This window comes from Seriola lalandi, unplaced genomic scaffold (assembly GCF_002814215.2).
Source record: "Seriola lalandi dorsalis isolate HSWRI2012SDOR001 ecotype SW California unplaced genomic scaffold, Sedor1 jcf7180002054692, whole genome shotgun sequence".
NCBI lineage: Eukaryota > Metazoa > Chordata > Actinopteri > Carangiformes > Carangidae > Seriola > Seriola lalandi.
This window is the reverse complement of record NW_019525245.1, coordinates 842,012-865,285: the sequence shown is the minus strand read 5'-3', so window position 1 is coordinate 865,285 and position 23,274 is coordinate 842,012. Positions and strand designations below refer to the sequence as shown.

Here is a 23,274-nt window from a genome sequence, read left to right as displayed (position 1 = left end):
GGGCGAAAGTGATCACATCTATGTTATGTTCCTGTCCTGAGTGTGGGATGGGTTGTTGAATTACAGAAATGTCTTATCACAAGGAGGAAGATTTTCTTAAAAGGCATAAACATGTAACATGACAATTAAGTATGTGATTTAGTATGTAGTAAACATCAATAAAGTCTTAACTATACAGTTTGGCACAAGAGATTTTGGAATTAGTTCAGTAGTGCTATATGTCATTCATGTGAAATGGGCTACTATGAACAAATGTGATGAACATGTAACAATTGCATAAGGCACACATTACATTAATGTAATGTCAAAAGTCCAAATGCATCACATTAGCACATTTGTTGCTTGATACCATTAAAACTTCTGTGTGAAAACTACATCTGTAACAAAGACTCATAAACAACCCAAGTGAATCATAAAATGTAACTTTACAAGGGCTGGTTTTACCTGTGCAAATAATTACTTTTAATTATTTGAGAGAAAATTTGGTTGTAGCATTTCTATAGGGACCCATGTTATTGTAAACATTCATCTCAAAAGGTTTCCCATACAATGTGGGCATTTAGGTGTGTTCCTAGGTATGATTGTATTGAAGCTCATACAGCATGTGTATTACCTGTGGTTGAGCAGGTGATGGTGCATCAGAGTTCTGAGTGGGCTGGTGGCTCTGTTCCTGCCGCTGTGGGACAGCAGGAATGGATCCTGCCCCCCCACCAGCCCCATCTTGTGCTCCTGAAGCCTGATGAGTTAGAGCTGCCTTCAGTCGCTACAAAAACACACAGGCAGCCGTCCATGTAGGTCAATTAATGTTAAGCTCACAAAAAAACTGTTAAGTTTTCATGAAATATAACAACATAATTTAAGTGTAAAAGCAATTTTACATGTGATACACATTGTTGTTCAGAGCGTGCAGCCGACATTAAGATGCACAAAAGACTGATCATCTCACCATCTTGGTTTCAGAATGCAGACTATACCCAGAGGGGGAGGATGAACCACTGCTTGCGCCACCAAGTGGAGGTCCTGGTATCCCAGGGATGTTAGGCACTGTGTTCACTGTCCTCGCGAGCTGCACATTCCAACAAATAGAGAAAAAAAGAGAGGAACAGAGGAGATATGGTAAAGTACAAAAAAAATTGTGCAAATATCATTTGTTATATTTTTGAGTTTTCAAAATTACTTACAGATATAACTGAGGTCATCTGCACAGGACTGGGGAGGAGAGGTACAGTCTGCCCATTAGGGAAGTGCCTCACCAATGGATAAGAACTTGTTGGGGAGCTGTTGATAAAACCAGATACTTGTAAACTGTTGCTCCTCCATTCTGCACCCATTGACAAAATTCAGACTGAGGACCAGGTAGACAAATATTTTCTTCTGAACACAGGAGGCTCTCAAAGTGCTACATGTGCCTAGCCTCACACGTCCCAGCGACATGGTAGTTAGACCATCCTCAGCTTCTGTAATGTGAAAAATTTCTGAGGGGACATGAAATATGTGAGCAAAGTATAATTTCGAGAGGGACTGGATTTGAGCCTTCAGAGGTAGGTGTGGATGCTGCCCTTTGGTACACTTTCCATGACATAACTTCAGTTTTAAGGCATTTTGCAAATACCACCACAGGCCAACGAACATATAGAAATGCAAATAACAGCAGGAACACACTGCATTTTACCCTAGCTGTCTGTTGGAGGGTGGAGCTTGCGTGATGACAGATGTTGGAGATGGTAGAGTTGGGTGTAGTGAGTCATTACTCAGGTGAAGTGGAAGAGAACCTGGACGCACAATGGTTGGAGTGGGGGCAGAGGTGGGTTTTGTGAGAATCTCCTGTTGACACACCAAACAATAACATTTATTTTCAATTGACACTCCAATGGCAAATTTATTTTGTCTTCAGGATCAGATATTTTGATTAATCTCTACGACTGATTTTTTTCTTGTGCATACGATGATATGAATTTCAGGTCATTCAGTAAACCAGTGTGCCGGCCACATAAAAGCAGTTTGCGGCAATGCCTTATACCTTGACTCTCACCCTTGAGTCTCCGCTATTGTCTGACATGCTGGAGGATGAATCTGGACTTCCGGGAGGGGAAGAATCCACTTGTAAAGGACCCTCATCCTCATCTTTTACTTCAGATGGTGTTTGTGAAGGTGCAGCCTTAGAGGCAGAGAGCAGACAACAGAAGATCAATAAAGACTTTCAGATAGTCTAAAAAAATAATAAAACCATGATATAATTTTTTCTTTATAACTTGAGTAAAAACAGAGTGCCAATTATTCAACATGTACACTCATCCTTAATCTCACCGGGTGTTTTGTCCTGTGCTCATCTTCCTGTGCTTTGCAAAACTCCTGTTCAAAGGAACTGGCCAGCTCATTAAAAAGCCCAACCTCCTCACAGTTCTTCAGGAAACGTGTGGGTGTGGGGGTCTGGTCTGCAAAAAAGAAAGGGAAAAAAAGAGCATACACTATGTTAGTCAAGAGAGTTAGTGGACAGAAATAACAGACCATAACAGACATATCAGTACAGACAACAACAAACATAATTGAAAATGGTAATGTCATTACCTGCAATGATAACAGAGTCTGTTCTGGCGGGACCAAATTTTAATGTCATTTCATGCTTGTGTTTGTGGACTGACAGGTGGTCTTCATTGGTGAATCTCTGCAAACAATAACACAGCAGATAATAAAAATATAGTTGTGTCATATTAATAAAAAGGATATAAAGTGTGTCACCAGTGTGTGTACTGTGTCGCTGACAAATCTGATTTGAGATGAATAATAGCACCTGCAGAAGGTCCACAGTGAGGTCAGACAATATAACATCAGTCTTACTTGCCTGATCATTATCCTCTACATTGCCATTTGTACACTACTTTAATCGTTAAGTTGATTCTAAATAATATATTGAGAAATCATACCTGCCCACATCCAGGGGCAGTGCATACAAAAGGTCGATCGTCCCCCATCTCAGATAAATGTTCTGCAAAAGAGAGCAAAAAGGGAGCAAATTGTTATCTACCTCATTCATTAATGCATGGAGGCTATCAAACAGCTGACAACCCCAAGTTACAATATATTATCAAACTGGTTGATTGCTGATGAATGTTTGAATGGTGAAACTACGTGATTAATCTATACCAGCTTTAGAGCATTGACAACGTTAATCTAGAAGCAAGTGGCTGACCACTTGCTTTCATGTAACTGTGTTTTGCTAATGTAGTAACCTGCAGCATCGGTCTACCTGACATGCACCTGTTGAGAACTACAATCTGTGTTTACGCCATTAAATGCATGAGCTCACTGGACACCAAAAACATGAGCACATAAATCGTACTGACAACTCATCAGGAGGTAAACAGGCCGACAATCTTCGGCCTGTTTGAAGCATTTGCTTTAGGCTCTGTCGAGGATCATCGGGGACTAGCGTTCAACGATGAAGCACAGAGCCAGAGCAAGCTATCACACAATCTGCCCTCCAGTGTCATTAAGTCAGTGGCGTTAGCTGGCGATCACTGTCGAGGTCGATCGGCTATGTGGCTAGCTAGGTGGCTTAGGTTACGGACTTAAGGATAGGTTAACCTAAAGTGCCGATTCTTTGGCTAGTCCGGACTTTATGAGAGATGGGCCTCAAGCTAGCATAACCTTATCGCTAGCCACGCCAAAACATTTTGTTTCCTTAATCTGACAGCAGTGTCATTATAACGAACGTGGAGGCTAACGTACTGTAAACTAATTACGGATAACGGACGGTCTGATACGTCTCGCAAAGCGATTTTTTTTGTGTATCTGCCAGTCACAACACAACTAGCTAAGCTAATGCTAACTGCTAATCGAAGCTTCGTTAGCTTACCTTGTGGGTTCACACTAACAGGTCCGCCAAGTTAGCAGCTAAACGTTAGCTCGCTAATGCTAAAGAAGCTGTGCTCGTAAACGTAGCTACGGTTGTATCATAAATCACATGCTTAATGAATATTGACTGTACATAATTTTGCGAAACATCAAACTTTGCGTTAGGTGATCCGAAAAGCGCACTAACTCACCCGACATTAATGCAGCCTCTACACTCCCCCCTCCCTGCTCCGGACAGCGCCGCTGTGCTGCTGCTGCCTGCCCGTTGTTGACACTCTGACACTTCCATAAGTCAAACACCGCGAGAACTGCAAGTTGGCAGAGTATTACGTAACAGGAACGACAACAAGATGTAGAGTCCAGATCCTTTTTTTCCTCAAATATTTTATTATTCAAAACATTTTTAATATCATCTTATTAAAAGTATTAAACAATCAATCAAAACTTCAAGATACATAGTACAGAGGATATGGGCAATACATACAAAATAAAAATAAAATAAAATAAGATGCAACACATGAAAGGACAATGAAATAAAAACATTCTACGTATTTAAAGGTATTATGCAGAGTCCAGTTCATGGATGATCCACATGCTGGAGGGATGATATATTTTTGTAGGCCAATACGGAAGTTAGCATCATCACAAAGAGCTCATGGCATTTTTCAATTGGCTTTTGGATTGTTGCAGAAAATAAGCTCTGTGACAAAACGCGCTTTATGATACTTCCATATTTTGCTCAGCAACATGATCTTCACAATTTAACACCACTTTTATTATTTTTGAAGCGTAAATACAATCGCCACAGATAAAAAGCTAACGTTAGGCTATAAATTAACTACACCACAATCACATGACTTCAACATCACCATCAAGCTTCGTACTTGCAGTTTGATTTAGGAAATTATGTTACTGTCCCATCATCTCATTGTTTTTGGTCTTACCTATTTGGTGATATACAGTGGGGAAAGCATGGAAAATGTGTGTTAAGTACTGTATTCATAACAAATGTAATGTATGTATTTCAAGAAATTGCATAGAATTTATTCAGTTAAACATGTGAAAGATACAAACTGGAAATTGATTATAAGTGTGATTTTGGTGGTCTAGAAAAAGAGAGTATTTCCCATCTATTTTTCAGTGTTGTTCCAGATTGATGTAGCCCACCCTCTAAAAAAATAAACTAAAATTGAATATTGACATAGTTGTTTGATGAAGTGCTATATTTTTGTCAAGATAAGATTGAAAACATGTTGTATATAATACAACTTTTTATTATTTTTGGAAAATTCCATATTCATAAGACAAAATGGTCAAGAACCAAGCCAAATTTCCTGCACTTTATTAATGAATTAAAAAAAATACAGCACAATTTTATCTGATGTTGAAAAATGATATGCTGCATATAACACAAACAATTGCTTTGTAACATGTAAATTGTGATTTTTTTTTATTTTTTTGCTTGTCATTGTCTTTTCTGTTATTGTTTTATCATCTATGTGTGTGTTTGTACCTTTGTGTATGAACTTGTGTACAATAATGTAATGTACACAAGTTCGTCTAAGTTTGATTAACGGATTTGGCACGCTTGCCTCTTCTACAAAGGCATTTGATCTTAGAAAGTTACCGTTAGGTGGCAGTAGTGTAAGTAGGACTAATGCAACATCGTGGCTGCCAACTGCCGTAAAACATGAAAGAAGAAGTAACAGCAATGAACCTCCATTGCAAGAGCACGAGTATAAACCACAGAAGGATTGATGGTGGGTAGATCAGTTTTAATGTTCGGCGTGATGACGTTTAATGTCGCGGCAGGTTCCATATAAATATCTGTCAACAACTCTGCCCATGTGTGTCAGTTATGCTAGGAATATAGAGGAAAATCTACAGATCACATCTCTGAAGTGTGTGCTGAACATAAGACTGAAATATAAGACGGGAATGTTTAAAAATAAATCTTTATTTTCATACATCAGGCTCAGTAATAAAATATTCACTTGATAAACCAGTGTGTACTTGGCTGAAAATTGCAATACCATGTTTGATTGTGACATTTATAAGCAGGATTCTGATATAAGACTGACATTGCATTGACAAGCTAACATAATTGAAACTTTATCATACACACCTAGCAATGGACAAACAAGCATGCACATACACATTTAGCTCCACTCCTGCCAACTGCAGCTACAATAAACTGAGATTTACATTGGACAGGATCTAGTGTCTCCAAGTGTCATAAACTGACCATGTTGGATTTTGATAACCAACTAAACCAGCCTTGATCAGTGTAACTGATGTGCTCAAAATTCTCGCACTTTTTATATCGAAATGAAACACTGTTAAGGCACTGGAGGTTTGCTTTGAGATAATAGTTCCATGAAGTCTGAACCAGAAGCAATCTCTCTCTCTCTCTCTCTCTCTCCTACCCAAGTTTACATTGTCAGTCACACACTCACACACACGGAGGAGACAGCTGAACTACTGATTACAAAAAAGAACAAAAACAACATACTGTACACTGCAGTAAATTCTCTATAAGCAGACGACTCTAATCACTTATCTAAGGCAAATTTTTTTATTCCCCTATACCTGAAAATCTTTAATACTTAACTGTCAATCATCTTTTGTTCTTTTCCATTTGCAACACCACAGACTATTCAGATGGAATGAAAACACATATAGTATAAGTTCAGCATTTCTGTGCAACATCTTTCCATTTGTTACTTCTGTAATGATCGAAAGCCTTGAGATCAAAGCATAATGCATTTCCATTCACACCACTGCAAGTATGTTCTGCTCATTGTTGACCCATGAGCCCTGACTGTATAGCTCAGCAATTCAACTCAGCTGTCAATAACCAAGCATATTTTCTCAGATAAGTCTACACAACAATTTCCAAATGTTATAAAGATACAGGATAACATGAAAAGAAAAACATTAAAATTAGATAGAAAATGAAACTTCTTCTACAGCAGGAAAACAAATACATTAACAAGGCAGATCAAAAATAACCCTGTATACACACAAACACACACACACACACACACACACACTCAAGAAAGCTAATACATAGACATTTACAAAATGAAGCTCAAATGTGGTTATACATCAACAGACTACATTCATCTGAAGCCATCAAAACAGATGATGCAGGCAATGTAACCAAATCAAGAGGAGACACTGGCCACAGCATCAACCATCAAAAAGCTACTTCAAATCAAGGTGACAAATTTCTATTGAAAAAAAAAAAAAAAAAAAAAAAAAAGGGTCCAACAGACCATTATGTTTTGACAGTTCACATGCAGATGTTAGTCACAGATGACTCTTGAACATCTATCATCTAAAAATTTAACCGAAACTGCAAAATACAGAACTAGCCATTCATTATGTTACCATGATTAGCAGGTCTGGAACAGGTAAGCTGTGCACCATAGGTTATCATGGTGAACTAGTTTACTGCATCAATTTTTAACTGGTCCCAGTTAAGAGTGTTTGAGAAAAGCAAGGACTGAAACCAAAGTTGGCAGGCTAACACATTAATCTTGTTCTGTAAGAGACAGCAGCGTTACTGCCATCTGATAAAACATGGAGACCGTCTTACTGCTCCTGCTTACATGGAATAATCCTAAGAAACTCATACACGGATTTACACAAGAGCTAACTCACTGATTCAATCATGCAAAAATGACATAGGCAAATCTTCTCAAGATATACTATAGTGCTTATTTCAAATGTTAGCAGTAGTGATCTAATATCTGTATCACTGACAACTACTGCACAAAACATTCAAGGACTATAATCATTACATGACGCAATGTTTTGAATCAATGTAATTTAGTATTTCACCAGGATTATTTATAGAGCAAGATTTCACAATCATGAGAATTTCTTCAAACACTGCTACTCATCAAAATTTAAACCCTCTGTAGTGAATCACACACCCCACTGTTTCTATTATTCTGTCGTGGACGCAACATCCTCCATTTCATAAATAATTATACTGTATATTCAAAGCAAATTTGATGAAAAGCTTAAGAGGAATCACATGCAAACAATAACCACTCAGACAGAAATCAGATATGCCTTATTGTCATTTTGCATTTAGACAAAGCGTACTAAATGTTAGAACACCATATATTTTAAAGGATACTATATCACTCGTTCTTGCTCTCAAACACACACACGCACAAGGTTTAGCCTGTTTATGGTGATATTACTTTAAGTATGTTTTATCACCCCAAGAATCTGCATTTCTGTCAGTAGACTATATGCATTTCCCTAAAAGGAATATCTACTTAAGAGTCTTCAAATAATTTCAGGTCTCCAACAATGCTTAGAGATTCTTTGACAGTCTGTCAAATGAAATATATTCATCTCTCTATTTACATATATTATATATTTACATATATATTTGTTTTATTTCTGTTTTAGTTAATGTTTAAAAGATTTTTCTTTAGTTACTTTGGTGACCTTGGGGGAATGTTCTGTTCCTTGCCACTGCGTCTGGCGCCCCGCTGTGGAGAAAACTGTTTGCCAGCATTCAGGCCTCTCTGATGCTCCCGAATCTTTAGCCCTGCACCTCCAACTCTGGCTTGGCCATTCGCCCCTCTGAAGGAGCGTAATGGTTGACGAGGTGGCCTGCTGTCTCCAGCTTTCTCCGATTTGTCTGTTGTGTGCCTGGAGTTGGGCAAAGGTTCTTCAACCCTGTTGACCTTGAGCTCTTGCAGGGGCTGGCTAGCTGAGGGGGCAGGAGGGGAGGGAGAGGGCGGCTGTGCTGGTGGCGGGTCCTTGGCCATCTTCTGGCACACCTCTGCATAGCTGAGCTTTCTTGGCCCCTGGTAAGAGAAAAATGGATGAGAAATTTAAAACAAAATCACCAAATAAATAATAAATAAAATAAAATAAATAAAATCATAAAATAAACGTTCAAGGAGGACAAGTTGGACAAACACAAATGTGATGCCCACTTGAAAACCCAAACGATCCAAAATATCGAAATACCCTGTAAATACTCCACCATTAACAGACTGACCACAAAGATCAATGGCAAATAAGTGGATTAAACTTCATTGGTAATTTAGCAGGAAATTAGCAGAGAAGTTTCTATATGTTGGCCCTGTTTGCCTCTAAGACACAACTAGAATCCATTTAAACTTTTGTGAATCCAAGCTAACTACAGCTCTCATTATACATTATCCAAATAGCAACAAGCTACAAACTTTTCAGTCACTGGTTAAACCCACAGGAAATGTATATATGATACTTAGATTTGATATTCTTTCAATTTCATAAAAGTATTATTTTGATACTAATGTGGTTCCATATAACCGGTGACAACACATAAAAGCGCAGACTATGGTGGGCTTAAAATGACTTCATTAAGCTTATGCTGCAGAGAGCTAATGCAGTATTCAGGATGAGGAAAGCAGGCCTTACTAGATCTGATGTTGGAGTTGGGGGAGATGGAGAAGGTGCTTCTGTGGAGACAGACTGGCTGCAGGTGGAGGGGGCATGTTCTGGTGCTGCTGCAGAAACAGCCTGTGTTGACGAGGACCTTGTTTCTTCTGGAATGGTATGTTCAGCTTTATCCTCTTCTTTTACTGAAGGAGAAACACTGAATAGACAAAGTAAAAGATGTAATTTTTCACGTGTATGTCCTTGTGATTCACAGACATTTTATTAGTTCTTAAACTGTACCTTGAGGTGGGTGCCACCGTTTGTGGTGTCACAGGAGTAGGTTTAGCAGCAGGGGCCACAGAATCTGGTACGCTCACAGGATCTTCTGAGATGGTTGTGTTTCGGGTCTCAGTAACTTCTTGGCTCACAGACTGAAATAATTGAGAATTCAAAATATAATGTGCATGTATACAACTGTAACTTAAATGCTGCTTTCAAGAATCTCAAGAGTAGAACATTTTAAAGAGGGCAAGACTTACCTTGTTGGTCACCTTTAGGCCACGTACAACATCAGAGAGGCGCATCTCTGGCGTGGTTTCTCCCCGCGTACTGACCACAGATCCCGGTAAAGGAGGAAAATTGGAAGCTGCCAGGTCAAACTTCGGTGGAGGTGATACCTTGGCCTCCATCAAAGGGATAGGACGCTGCAAATTTTTATTTTTAGTTCAGTAAAAGTCAAGCTTAAGATAAGAAAAGATCCTGAACGCAACTTGAAGCCTGCCACATAACATTTAATTAACAGACAACTTTTTTGATAAGGAGGTACCCTCAGGACTTCAGGTCTACAATAACATATACACAAAATGTAAAACACATTGTTTTGCGGGGAACCACACTTAATTTAAGGAAACAAAAGGAAATATGCTAACCATGGTATGTTCATCTTCTCTTTTCCTCCTCATGCCTCTGTGGCCACCTCTCCTACAATAAAGACAGATCATTTTCATTACATTTATAAATAAGTTACATTTACATGTAAAAACACCACCACAAAGAAAGCAAGTGAACTGACTCTGAAAGCCACTAACATCAGTTTGATTCTTTAGCCATTTTCACTAACTGTGTAAAGTCTACACAATATAGGTGAAAAAAATGTGACAGGAAAGAAAAAACACAAAAATATTCATAGTGAGCACAAAGTTGCTTCAATATGCATAAGCCGGTGACGTCTTGGTTCTAAAACTTCATTTCTATAGTGTTAATAAGCAGGATATTATTAACTCACCTGCCCCGTCCACCCCCACTCAGATCTCCACTGGATATAGTGGCCTGTAGAAAAGCTTCTTTAAGACTGGAGGGCAAAGAGACTGGCTCTGAAGTGGTCCCACTTGGTGTCCCTGATATCTGGAGGTGATGTGGAGTCAAAGGACCACACAGGCCATCCATCAGGGCCCCCAGAGCCAAAGAAGAAGGAGAATGAGGGGGCACGTCAGCTGGCCTGTGGTGACCCTTCACGTGGTTTCTGAACATACACAAAGGACACACAGTTCTTAAAGGTCAACTCTACCATAAAAGAGCACATTTTGATATTTTAGGATTGTGCAAGTTTCAATTACTCAAACAATAAGGGAGGGTGTACACATTAAGATGGGGGTGCTAAACAGGGGTTTCTCCCAAAAAGTTGCTAGGCAAAGCTGCTGGACAGGCTGTTATACACCAGCGGAAACCATAGTTAAAGCTTGCAGTAGTTTGATCAGAATGTCGTTTTTTCTGCTTATAATAGAATTACGGCCTCGCGGTTGAGTCCAAGTGAATGTTTGTGCCAGGAAGAAATTCCCTCATTATGTTCGATAATGGGGTGGACAGACGGACAACCTAAAAACATAATGCCTCTGGCCCTGGCTGTTGCCAAGCTGAACTCGGCTGTTGTAACCTGTGACTGTACACATTTTGTTCCTAAATGTAATGCATCAACTCTGTGTATATTTTCTTTAAAGAATTTCCTTTTTTGGATGGAAAATAATTTGCGGACATATTTCTTTCAAACATGTGGCCCAAATTTAAACAAATGCTGACATTTAAAGTACAATTTGAACACCTCAAAAGGTAATAATGACATCAATTTTTAGAAGCCTTTAACTTCACCAGCTGTTTATGTGCTAAATATAATGGCAAGAGCATTTGTGGTTTAAGTGAGAAATCACAGCCTGTCATATAAGTACATGTCTTTCTGTGATAAAGGTATATGCTGTGAGAGAAGGAGGCAAATGAATATCTTCATAGACTGAACATTTGCTTCAAATGCTATATACATTTGATCAAAGAAAAAGTTACGCAAGTTATGTCAACATGACTTGCACTTACCGGTTCCTGCTCATGGGTCGATGGGTGTTGGAGCTTGAGTTTGCTTTGTAGTTCCCAGCGCTGCTGTATCCATTCATGAAGCCACCATTAGGGAATGGTGCCTAGATATCAAAACAGCAGTAGGACATCCAATTACACAATGTTATCCAGAAAAAATCTCTAATACTATAAACAATACAACTTCATATGGACAGAACTGTCCAGACGTGAGCTAGCAGACTTTAACATTAATTACTGTTATGACAACCTAAATACATTTCAATTATGACAGTGTTGAATCTGTTTAGCCTCTGGAAAAATCATAAATCTTGTGTATTTACATGATTCTAAGCAATATTGTAACTCCAGATACTCACCAGTGGTGTTTCAAAGTAAGGCATGACTGAAGGGTTCCAGGAGGGAGACACCACAGGATAAACTGGGTACTGCTGCTGAGGGCTGTACATCTGTTGCATGTAGACAGGGGAGCCATACTGGGCCTGTGGTTGGGCATGCTGACTGTACACACTTGAGTCCACACTGCGGAAGCCATTCTTACCAAAGAATGTGTTAATGGCCTTAATGCGGGCCTGTGAGGGAGGGAAGAGGAAGCACAGGAGTGAGTTAGGTATGTTTGTTATGGTTAAAGATGTGATGCCTCCACTGCACCTGTGACAATGTACACTGTAGCTCTGTATACTGTCCATTAGTCCCCTCAGATCTCATAATCTCACGGTCATTAGGCCATAAAACACTGCTCTGCCTAGGGGAAAGGGGGTAGGGAGAGGGAGATGGGGGGGAAAGGGAAAGTGAAGGAGGATGAGGGAGAGTGGAGACAAATAGTAGAAGCAGCAGCAGAGATACAGTAGATTTATAGAGAGCTACAGATGAAGAAGTTCCTCCCAGCCAGTCGCAGTGCATATGGGTCCTTCCAAGCGCGATACTGATCATCACTGGGGTTTAGACAGGACCGTTAATATGTCATGGCCTCATTTGTTTTATCAGGGAAAAAAACATAGGGCACACAAGGTCAAATCAAAATCCAGCTGAAAAAGGATACATTAGATACCTGAAATAAAAAAGGTAAATGTCAGGTTGTGATAAGAGGGGCAATCAAACTGTCTGGAGATATGGGAGTACAACAGTTCTGAAAAACAAGGAGCAGAGACCACCGGATTTCCTCCTTGCTTATTACGTCCCAGTACACACAAATCCCAAGGTCACCCCTCAGGCCACGGCTTAGCCAAACAGGCTAGCCTAGAGAATGGTGACGTAACAGCTGACAACACAACTAGTCTTGTGTAACACATGGCCTCCATACTAGTGTCTAAATTAAAACCATTAATAAGCAGTAATCGAGCTTGATATAAAAACTTCATATACTGAATTAAGTCAATTACATAATGCATTTCATCGACAGAACTCACCATGATTGGTTTTCCCTGGAACATCTTCACTTCTTCTCTTAAGTATCTGTAAGCCTGAGGACAAAAAGAAATGACCCAAACATTCACAACAACGTAAAATCTGCATTGTTCACTTTTAAATCTAGTGAGTAAAAACTTTCCTTCCCTCACTCCCAGAACACCTGTTTAATGTTCAATGCTTTATAAATGTAAACATGACATTTGAACATAAGATGAAGCTTCAATAATAAATCACAGAATTTTTCAATTGCATCTACTCTTAAAAGACTAGATTTAACAAAGTGAAAAAAAACATTTTAAATCACATTTGGTTTAAAAGAATAATGGAAACAGAGCAACAGTCACAACTAATGAATACCAAGATAAACGGTGTAGTTACTAATCATGAGACGTACCTGTTGTGCATCCATATCTGACTGAAATGTTATGTACCAGTTGCTGTTGTGTGCAAACTCAGCACATAACACTTTTGGACAGTTTTCACTCTTAAAAAGAGCCTCCACCTCCTGAAAAAGACATGCAAAGCACATTTTATGCAGTTCTGCCTTTCTGATCATAGAGTAAGCAAACACAATCATGTGGCAGCATCTCATTTGTAGGACTTACTGTACCTCAACTGGTGTAGTCTCTGGCACCTCTCTCAGAATAATGATACAGCGACTGTGATTTGGCCGGACCTTCTCTCCAGTTTCATCAACTTGCACCATGGGAGAGGCTACAACAAAGACACAACCATAAATATTAGTGTTTTCACCATCTTGAAGTAACTTTAGAGCCCCTCATAGAACTAGTGTGCTGTTGGGGAACATGCCTCTTATGTCTGGAGTTTCTTAATAACTATAAAATACTGAGTGTGAGTGGAAATTCTACAAATGCTTTCTGTTGATCAGTTTACTAGGTTAAACAATAGACTCATATAGCATATGCTCAGCTTTTTTGGTTTTAAATAATTGCAAAATGATGCTTTCAGTTTTTTATGCTGTTGGTGAAGGTGGTCATATATATCAGCTGCGACAGCTCCATAACTCCATAATTAACAACTGCGGGAGAGCCAATACTTAAGACATGCATTGTTCACACAAACCCCATTCCATGTATTTAATAAAAAATGTTAAGTAGTAAGTTAATAAATTTAACATTTATCTCAAATACAGGAAAAACAGCGGCAAAAGTACCTCGCAGTACATCCAGAATGAGGTCCATGTCAGTGGTGAGGGCTTTGATGTCCTCCATGCAAGCAATGGTCCAGATCGGAACAAACTGATCACTGTCCATCTGGGATATCAGGTACAGGTCCTTGGAGAGGTTCTCCCTGAAAACACCCAAAACGTAAGTCTAGAAAAAGAATAACTCAAAATGTCTTTGCTTTGTGCTTCTACTACCAGTACTGCCACAAATTAATTATTTTGAAGACCCCCATTTCATAACATTAGAACTCTGATGGAAAACAAGATCAAGCATCAACCTTTCTATACATCATTCATGAATTGCTTCAGGCTATTCCATTTAAATTCATTGGCCTCCCACCATACAAGGTAATAATCAATGCAATTAGTGTGGGGATGTACTGATTCATTTGGTGCATCAATTAAAAATTCTGCCAATTTGACACAAACATTAGTATCTTATTGTAAGATAATGTTCAAAATACAAATAGCTATAGCCAAGGCAGAAAAGTTTAAGAATCCATGGTTTAGACAATTTTTTGTTTGCATTCCAAGTCTAAATGAAACTTGTAAGACCAGGAATTAACAGTGGAAAGAATTACATTTTGTGGGATAAATAAAAACAATTTTTTCACCTAGAGAAGCAGAACTCAAGCTGTTTCTTCAAAGATTCTCTTAGGCTCTCCTCCGACATTGGTTGATCCTTAGAAACATCATCATCTGTGGCTGATTTGCTTTGTGGGTCAAAGACAAGATACCCCAAGTCAGGGTGGTTGATGCCATTCACAATGCCCTCTGTGGGTACAGGGGCATAGTCAGCAGCACTGTCAGGATATTCAGTGTTCTGTCCTTTACACCCTGTAGACGGAACGTCTGAGTAACCTAAGATAGAGAAGGCAAGCAGTAACAAAATGGTTGTGAAATAACTGTCATGTTTAGACAATGACATGTAACAATCTAAAGAAGCTTTGTCATGCTTTGTATTTACTGTGTAACCCTGAGGATTTACAATACTCCCATATGCCATGTCTATCTGTAATTATGGTGGTAAGGTTTAAGAAACACTTTCCATGTTTATATGTGTCACACACGGTCTATTACCACACTTTGGTGCTGTACTAGCGCAGGAGAGACAGGGGTTTGGGTTATACTAATGACAAATTTATGTGAGGAGAAGATGGAGATAAACTAAGTTAGAAAATATTCTCTGAAGACATAACTAAATAAACTCATACCGTTGGTCATCTCAGTGGGAGGAGGGTAGGTCTGCAGCCAAGGAGAATCCTCTGTCCCTTCTGGGTTGTCATTCTGGTGGACAGGGACCTCCTGCCACACTTTAGCATTGGGATTCAGACCTGCTCCCTTTGTAGTAACCTGCATGATTACAAGAATATACTGTGAGTTATATAAAATAGCTTCAGGTTCACACCTGACACTATATATTACAGGAAACAATAGTGTAGTTAGAACAGGAGGTAGTGTATTGATCATTACCAGCTGCGACAATATGACAGGTATTGTTTTCACCCTTTGAGTTTGTGTGTGTGTCACAAAATGTGTCCCTGAAGACACCCACTGTAGCCATTGTACCCGTGTTTAGCAGGAACTAAAACAGAGTCATTTTGTAGATTTCTGTCTGTGGACACATTTTGTTACCTCAATAGTGTCACAACCATAAAAGATGCACTCACAAAACTTCACAGATGTGTAGTTGAAATCAAAATGAAGGCCATATTCAAAGATGGATGTCATTTGACCAGGGGGGCTGGAAGTAGGGGGGTTGGAAGAAGGGAAAGCCCCCCCCCCCTTTATGCCCGTAGCCCACATTTGTTTCAATTCACAAATCACTGTATTCCAGTTTCAACCATTTCCATGAGCCAAGTAGACAGTCTACTGGAATGAGGGATAAGAATATGGATTAAACATGATAATGCTTTAAGATATGGATTATCATGTGTACAGAGTTGTGTTGTTTGAAATAACCAAGTGTTGTAGCGTGTCAAATACTATAAGGCAATCAGAGCAATTTAGCAGAAGCTTCTGCACACTACAAATGATCAAAGACAAAAGACTGGAAGTGTAGAAGTCCAGTCTTCAAACAAGATAACTTGATTAGCATCAGTGACTCATAAATTTGAAAAAGGCAATTGAAACAATGATAATAATAATAGAATGCCTTAGTTTGCCCTTAACATTTGCTAATCTAGATAATAAACATTTACTTGCTTTGTTAAACCAGAAAGGAACTCAGGATAAAATTACAAAGTAATGAATAAGTTATGAAAGCAGTTTTTACATGTTGCAAACATGCTACTACATAGTATTATAATCACAAAATAACAGTATCAACCCCCCCTCCCCAAAACGGTTGCAATGCCTTGCCTCGCCTTTTCTCTTTCTCCCTCTCTCTAACACACACGCATCAACTCAATGAGTTTTCATTGGCTTCCTTATCACTCATACCCCGCCTCTCAAACGATCACATGTAACCATACATGGCGCAGGTTTGCCTGTGCGTTTCAGCATGACTTGAACAATACATTTTGACTTGTCATCCATTGCGGTGTCTCGAGTGTGCTTCTGTTACTAATGCAAAGCTAGAAAATGGCTCCAAGCCTCTAAAGCATTCTGTCCAACCTGTCCGCGATCCAAATCTGGTTTCAATCCAGCGGCCCAGGGCTTAAAATGAAGCAAAGCAGCGTTACGTGAGGGTCAGGAAGAAAGAGCACATGGCGCCGACGTGCCCATGCAACTTAAAACATGCGACGCTATTTGAAACGCTATCATTTCTCTATGGATGTGAATGAATTGAGCTGGTTCTAGACACACCACATTTGTGGTTAAATAATTATGAAATCACCCCCGCACTCATATTCTTTCAAAGTTAACGTCTGCGCGGCGCAGTGCCATGACCTTTATCACAGAACCCTTTGATGGCTATTTAGCTGGATTGTGTAACAGCTAACATTTAACACTAATCACGTGTAGTAGTTGCTACACATGCAAAGCAGAGAGAATTATTTTATGCATTTAATGCAACTTGTTAAGGAGCGAGATGTCAGAATTTTCCCCAATTCAACATGTTCTTAAACACGTGTTAGAAGGGTATGTTTGTTTGATGGTTGTCTAGCCGTCTACCATATGGTAACTAGCGACACCATAAATACTCGCTTTTAGCTAACTAGCTTAAGTTTACTAGCAGATCAGTGAGAACCGGCCTTACTTTACACTGCTATCCTTAGCTAATTTGTTTGACAGGTTGACAGTAACACGTGATTAACTGGTCATGTAAATAAATAAAAGTCGTAGTTCGGGGCATGGACGCTAACTAACACTGGCTGCAGTGTAAAGTTACTGCTACAGAGTAGAGCACTTTAGTCGGGCTTCAACCAGCACGAGTCAAATCGGAGAAAGGACGCAAACAGGTTGTCGCATGTTAGCTAGCGTGCCAGCGTCGAGGCCCAAAACTCACCATGCTGCTTTGATCCTCGCCTTCTTACGATGTCTTCTTCGGTTCCAAGGAATTTAATTGCCCTGTTGAATTTACTCTCCTGCGACGATTTAAAAATGATTGGCTGTACTTATTTTACAGTGGGCCGTCGTTGCTTTCTCCGCTTAACTACCGTCTCCCCGGCAACTGGTAACGTTACTTACGCGACCGAACGTCTTCCAGTCCAAACGGTGTGTTTGCGCGAACCTCAACTTTAATAGCTTGTTACTTTTAACACAAACTGTTTTTTTTCAGGAAAAATCAGATCCCATTTTACGAAATATGTTCATCTACTTAATTCCTCGTCGCACAGGTCAGCTTTGAGGCACCGCTCAACCAGCATGTGACAGCTGCGTCCTCTGTCTGCCACAGTCCGTCCCAACAGGCTGCACTCCGCCTCCACCTCTGCCTCCCCGGCAACAGCAACGCTAACACCGCAGCGTAGCAACCGCTGAGTGTGACCTCTGTGTGGGGACAGTGCGGCTGGAGGAGTGGAGTCCATGCACTTGTGAGACCCGCCTTGAGATAACGACATAACACACGGAGCCATTTGGTAACCAGATACATCTAGCATTCCAAACACACTCAGTAATCAGTGGATTACAGTAGTGGAAGAAATAGCCATTACTTGAGTGAAAGTACTAATACCACACTGTAAGTAATTCATTACCAGCAAATATCTTGCATTGAAAATGTCACTAATAATAAAAGAAAATGCTATTAAAGTATAAAAGTAAACTCTATGCAGAAAAACTGCCCATGTGACTGTTTTGCTAAATCATATCCCTGGATTATCATTTCTGATGCATTAATGTGTAAATTACATTTTGCTGTTGTAGTAGGATAAGGTAAAGCACATTTTAAATTATTTACACAAGGCCTCAGCTGATGATTGTTTTCTTGATTGATTGGTTGGTAAAAATTGTGGGAATCAGTTACCTTAAGTAAAGTGACACCTTCATAATGCTTGATTTGTCCAACCAATAGTTCCAACCATAATAAAAAGCAAAATTAAATAAAAGGGAAGGAAGCACAGCCTCACATGAGAAGCTGGAGTCATGAAATGTTTGGGTTTCTTTTTACTTAAACTACAATCAGAATAGTTATCAATTATTATATAAACTCTTCAAATGTTTTGTTTGCAAAATATTAATTTGTGAACTAGTAACTAAAGTTAACAAATAAATGTAGAGAGGAAAAAGTACAATATTTTCCTCTGAATTTAAGTGGAGTATAAGTATAAAATAACATGGAAAGAAAATACTCAAGTGAAGTACAAGGACATCGAAATCATACTTAAAAAATTGTACCAAACTTGTGTGAATAGTTACATTCCACCACTGCTGCCTACATTGTTAGGAAACACTCAGATCTCCTAAGCTGAGTGGGAAGGACATGCTGAAACTTTCTTTTAACTTTCTATTCAAGAAGTTTGAAGAAATACTAGGGTGAGGTTTGAAATTGGCATATATCAATATCTCCTCAGTGTCACAACAAGGTGCAGAATATGATCAGTTTTATCAATCATACTTTGACAAAAGTTCTGTTAAGGGAGCCAAAAGAGCTTAAGCAGAGCTGTTCAGGGCTGATAACGTACAAAAAAAACTAGTTTATAAGTTTACATCAACTCCTCTGTGGTAGTGTAACTGCTAATTTCTTACTTTGAGTTCAGGTGAATGTTTGTGCCAAATTTGAAGTTCCCTCAAGGTGTTACTGAGATATTGTGTTCATGAGAATGGAATGGACGGATGGACAACCTAAAAACATAATGCCTCCAGCCCTGGCTGTCACTGGCAGACCTTTAATGTTCCTTGAATGCACAGTGACATTTTCAATTATGCAAATACAGTTAAAAGAATTAAAAATAAGTATATGCTGCTTTACCATGACAATAACCTACTTTACTTTCCAGGTTTGTGCACTTACTTCAGATAGAAACAAAAACCTTTATTTTTTTATGTTTTAACATAATTTCATCAGGTTAACGAAGGGCATTTTATTGTCTTACAACAGCAGGTGTAAGTTTTTTTTGCACACAAACATAAAAAAATCATGAAGAACAGGTATTCTCATTAAGCCTTGGTGGTCACAGCCGCCTGTTGGCTCTGTTGTAGTTGCTGGATCTTCACGTTCATTACTTCGATCACAGCTGCAAGACAAAAGACAATGTATTAAATAAATAGGTGCATCATTTTTGTCCTGAACTAAAGGATGAGGTTGACTTCATGACGAATTAAATATTTCAGATCTTCTTAATTTAATCTGTAGTTTCTGTAGAATCTAAGGCACCATGTTTTTCAAATCATACACAGTACACTAGTGAACTGATTGCATTTTTCTGTAAAATATTGTCTGGGTACTATTGATAACTAATGTGAATACTATTCTAACATTTTAGTTGATCAATATCAAACTGTGTAAACATTCGATTTTTTTCCCCATCATTACCCTCACAGCGTAATGTTTGTATGCAATCCCCTATGCAAAAGGCTGAAAGGTTTAGCATTTCTTAGTGCTTGCCTCAAATGTATTAGTAAAAGATAAGGGAAAACAGCAGCATCAAACATCTTTGTAATAAGAAATTGTGGTGATATTTGATAAAACACTGACAAAGAAATAAAGTAATCAATAGAAGATGTAGTTGGACTTACCTTGTTTCATAGCATGTTTTTCCTGAAGGGCTGGCTGAATTTTTTCTATCTGCTTTGTGAGGAAGTCTATTTTGCGCTTGAAGAATGCCTTTGAGCCTTCCACATTCTACAGAGATGGACAAATAGAGCAGTATAAATAAATCCACATAACAAATACCTCATTACAATTAACACAACAACTACCACATTATCTGAACAATTGGAAATAAATGATTAAATTATGTGCTTTAAAATTGCAACTATTTTTATTTTTACCTTTTCAACATAATATCCTGTCCCCACATCCACCAAAACATGTTCCACGTCATTTAATGTTCCAGGGACGTACATCTGAGAAGAAGGCATGTCAAGGACAAGCATAGACACAATTTCATTTAAAGAACAGCTCATACAACAGCAAAATGTGAACTTCTGGTTGCCCCACTGTAATGAAGGATACAGAACTGGTGAGCGGCACGAGCAATTCTTTTCCTGCATGAGAAAGGAGAGAAAGGGGGAAAGATACACAACATATAATCAACTTCAGGTACAGATTCAAAGATGTGGATGATTTCATGAACTTTAATGATGACACTACACTTTTGAAGACAAAATGCATTTATTTTTACCCATTACTTTGAGCAGCACACTGATGTGCAGTGAACCCTTTGAAGAGAATTGTTTTTACATTACTATGACTAGATTGTGCTTATTTTAATGGATGTATTTATTATGTAGAGGCTGAACTTCTATGATAAAGTTCACCATTCCAATATACAGGATTTATCACAGGATCTCAAGAACCACTGTTGAGTTACATATGTTTTTATCAATCATTCCAGAGATTGATTTAAAAAAAAAAAAAAAAACCAAAAAACCCCACAACAACATATGGCTTAGTGGGGCATAAAGCAATAAAACATATTTTACTCACCTTTATTGTTTTTGTTTAGAACATTCAAACTATCCTTTGCTTCAACATACTTGGTCTGGACAACTTTGAGCTGACCTATTGAAGATGTCAAGAACTCAATCTCCTGTAAAAGTTACAAAACAACCAAGGTCAGAGTTAGTGCACAGAGCGATCAAATAACTCCATACGAAACCACACCTGTGAGCCATCTGAGTCCAACAAGCAATGCTGGATTACCTACTGGGCAAAGCGGGCAATCACCCAGCGGCGCAGATTCATTTGAATCTATGTAATATTATTAATAGCAAATTTGTCAGAAAGTTGGACAACTATAGTACAATATCAGCTTTGACTTGTCCTCCATCTTCTGTCTCAGTCTTGTTGAAAATAGTGAAAACCAAAGTATTTACATATTCAAATTGCTCGTTAAGTCTGACCAACAGTCAAAAATCCAAAGATGTTGAGTTTACTATCATAGCAAACGGGAAACTGGCAGATATGGCAAACCCCTGAGAAGCTGGCACCAGTGATTTTTGGTATTTGTTTATATAGTTGCCACATAATTTTCTATTTGATTAATCAACTTATTTGTTCAGCTCTGGAGCACTTGTTTTTTTGGGTGCCTGGGAAAAATAGTGAAACTACCGTATATGGTGAGGGCCAACAGGGGCCCAACAACAAATTTTTGGAATATCTGACCATGCCAAGTGTGTAGCTGTTAATTGCACTGATTTACCGTAAGAAAAAACAAATAGGCCCACACCTAAATATTTGTTTCCCTTTTAAGTATAGTCCAATAACGTTATACGCTAATATATAACGCGTAAACACATTAACGTTACACGCCGAGTGACACACCGGGTATTTAACTCACGTTTTTACCGTTAGCTTGTGGAGATGCTAGTTAGCTAGCCACCGTCCCATTTTCATCTAGAATATCGCCCTCATAAAGTCGATATGTAAGAACACATTCAGAACTGAAATGTACAAAACCTTTTGATGTTACCTGATCTAGCTGGGTTTTCAGTCCCTCTAACTGAGGTAGGGAGAGGTCTGTAAGATTCACCGCCATGTTGGAAGCGCGATGCCAGATGACCCTTCGTGACTGTGGTTCCGGGTGAAGAACCGCTATTAGTATGAAACGTCGCCCCCCTGTGGAAAAGGCACAACGGTTCAACGGTCCTAAACAATACCAATATTTTAATCACTTTAAATGCAAGTCAGTGATATACATTACACAAACAGTACTGTGCAGAGGTTTAAGTCACTTCAAGTTAAGTGAGGATGATTAAAAAAATCGATTATTTATCGATCATTTTCATGCAAAGTACAGTAAGCAGAAAAAAACCCAACCACCTTATAGTATTAAATTCTCCTCGTTAATCTTGCGCAGTTTTTCAAGGTACTTGGCAGGAAGGTTGTTGGAGAACTTAGTTTATCTGAAGACTCATGCTGCCTCAGTGACTTCTGTCTCTTCATGTAATCCCAGACTGAGTCCATGTTGCTTAGATCAGGGCTCTGTATGGAGCACAGACCCTGCAAGGTCAGACTGTGGCTGAGTGTTTGGCTCGTTGTCCTGCTGCAGAATGAATTTAGGACCAATCAGGCGCCTCCCTGATAGTGTTGTGTGATGGATAAAAATCTCAACATCCAAAGTGCCTTAAAGTTTTGCACAATTCATGCATAAAAGGTCATATTCTATGGGAGCAGGGCTCAAAATATTCATTACCACTAACAGTGAATCTGAAATGAAACGTTTTCAGTATACTCCTAAATATGTCTGTCATAAGTGCATATTCATTTTAAAATTGTTACTTCAACTTGAAAATACAAACCCTTAACTGTCCAACTGACAAAAGCTAAAAAAGCTGACATTACTTGATGCCAGCCAAAATCGGGTTACACAAATTCAAAAGGTCAGTATGCATTTTCAAGTTTAAGTAACATGGAGTCCATTTCAAATTTAGTTCCATTATAATCATTGATGAATTACATGTGGGAGTGGCATTTATTTTGTACTTTAATTAAATGTTAAAACATTAAATGATCTTGT

At 38.8% G+C, this 23,274-nt stretch overlaps 3 protein-coding genes and 1 long non-coding RNA gene across 8 annotated transcripts in view; 1 reads left to right on the top strand and 3 right to left on the bottom strand.

The window, feature by feature from the left end:
• atf7b (activating transcription factor 7b) overlaps positions 1-4,137 on the bottom strand; it is a 6,727-nt gene extending 2,590 nt beyond the window's left edge. For 2 of the 3 annotated variants that reach the window (XM_023423451.2, XM_023423453.2), the window contains exons 1-9: positions 4,047-4,137; positions 2,925-2,986; positions 2,569-2,665; positions 2,308-2,435; positions 2,021-2,158; positions 1,673-1,824; positions 1,182-1,278; positions 947-1,066; positions 614-763 (exon numbers count right to left, since the gene is read on the bottom strand). In XM_023423451.2, the coding sequence (XP_023279219.1) occupies positions 614-763; positions 947-1,066; positions 1,182-1,278; positions 1,673-1,824; positions 2,021-2,158; positions 2,308-2,435; positions 2,569-2,665; positions 2,925-2,986; positions 4,047-4,053 (951 nt within the window). In that variant the 5' untranslated portion in view covers positions 4,054-4,137. The remainder of the gene's footprint in view (positions 1-613; positions 764-946; positions 1,067-1,181; positions 1,279-1,672; positions 1,825-2,020; positions 2,159-2,307; positions 2,436-2,568; positions 2,666-2,924; positions 2,987-4,046) is intronic. The other variant, XM_023423452.2, reaches the window with a different exon arrangement.
• A 1,657-nt stretch (positions 4,138-5,794) lies between these two features.
• On the bottom strand, positions 5,795-18,014 carry larp4ab (La ribonucleoprotein 4Ab). 3 transcript variants are annotated; one of them, XM_087178572.1, is made up of 16 exons: positions 17,661-18,014; positions 15,880-16,081; positions 15,424-15,562; positions 14,824-15,070; positions 14,198-14,334; positions 13,634-13,737; positions 13,418-13,528; positions 13,023-13,076; positions 11,973-12,185; positions 11,617-11,717; positions 10,538-10,774; positions 10,182-10,233; positions 9,792-9,956; positions 9,553-9,683; positions 9,292-9,469; positions 5,795-8,690 (listed from the first exon to the last, which is right to left on the bottom strand). In XM_087178572.1, exons 3-16 carry the CDS (start codon positions 15,431-15,433, stop codon positions 8,313-8,315), a joined length of 2,118 nt encoding a protein of 705 aa, XP_087034698.1. In that variant the 5' UTR covers positions 15,434-15,562; positions 15,880-16,081; positions 17,661-18,014; the 3' UTR covers positions 5,795-8,312. The 3 variants fall into 3 exon arrangements, with proteins under 3 accessions (XP_087034698.1, XP_023279218.1, XP_087034697.1); XM_023423450.2 differs by lacking the exon at positions 15,880-16,081; XM_087178571.1 differs by lacking the exons at positions 15,880-16,081; positions 17,661-18,014 and having other exon boundaries at positions 15,424-15,568.
• Positions 17,736-20,312, top strand: LOC147818115 (uncharacterized). The gene is made up of 2 exons (XR_015438296.1): positions 17,736-17,869; positions 17,992-20,312. It is a non-coding gene; the product is annotated as an uncharacterized LOC147818115 (long non-coding RNA).
• Positions 19,605-22,350, bottom strand: pfdn5 (prefoldin 5). Its single transcript, XM_023423457.2, has 6 exons — positions 22,228-22,350; positions 21,243-21,345; positions 20,769-20,800; positions 20,585-20,659; positions 20,330-20,435; positions 19,605-19,827 (listed from the first exon to the last, which is right to left on the bottom strand). The coding sequence occupies exons 1-6, from the start codon at positions 22,291-22,293 to the stop codon at positions 19,751-19,753; spliced, it is 459 nt and encodes a 152-aa protein (XP_023279225.1). The 5' UTR covers positions 22,294-22,350; the 3' UTR covers positions 19,605-19,750.
• Between the last annotated feature and the right edge of the window lie 924 nt (positions 22,351-23,274).

Bases quoted from the DNA above. Each gene is read 5' to 3' on its own strand.
- larp4ab (XM_087178571.1), bottom strand. From the start codon at position 15,568: ATGCAGGTTACTACAAAGGGAGCAGGTCTGAATCCCAATGCTAAAGTG. The intron at 13,738-14,197 runs GTACTTTTGCCG...TCTTTGTTGTAG, and splicing joins CATTCTGGATGTACTGCGAG to CCTCTCCCATGGTGCAAGTT. The intron at 9,684-9,791 runs GTAAGTCTTGCC...CAATTATTTCAG, and splicing joins GCCTAAAGGTGACCAACAAG to TCTGTGAGCCAAGAAGTTAC.
- pfdn5 (XM_023423457.2), bottom strand. From the start codon at position 22,293: ATGGCGGTGAATCTTACAGACCTCTCCCTACCTCAGTTAGAGGGACTG. The intron at 20,660-20,768 runs GTATCCTTCATT...CCTTCTTCTCAG, and splicing joins TCGTGCCGCTCACCAGTTCT to ATGTACGTCCCTGGAACATT. The intron at 20,436-20,584 runs GTAAAAATAAAA...CCATCTCTGTAG, and splicing joins CAGGATATTATGTTGAAAAG to AATGTGGAAGGCTCAAAGGC.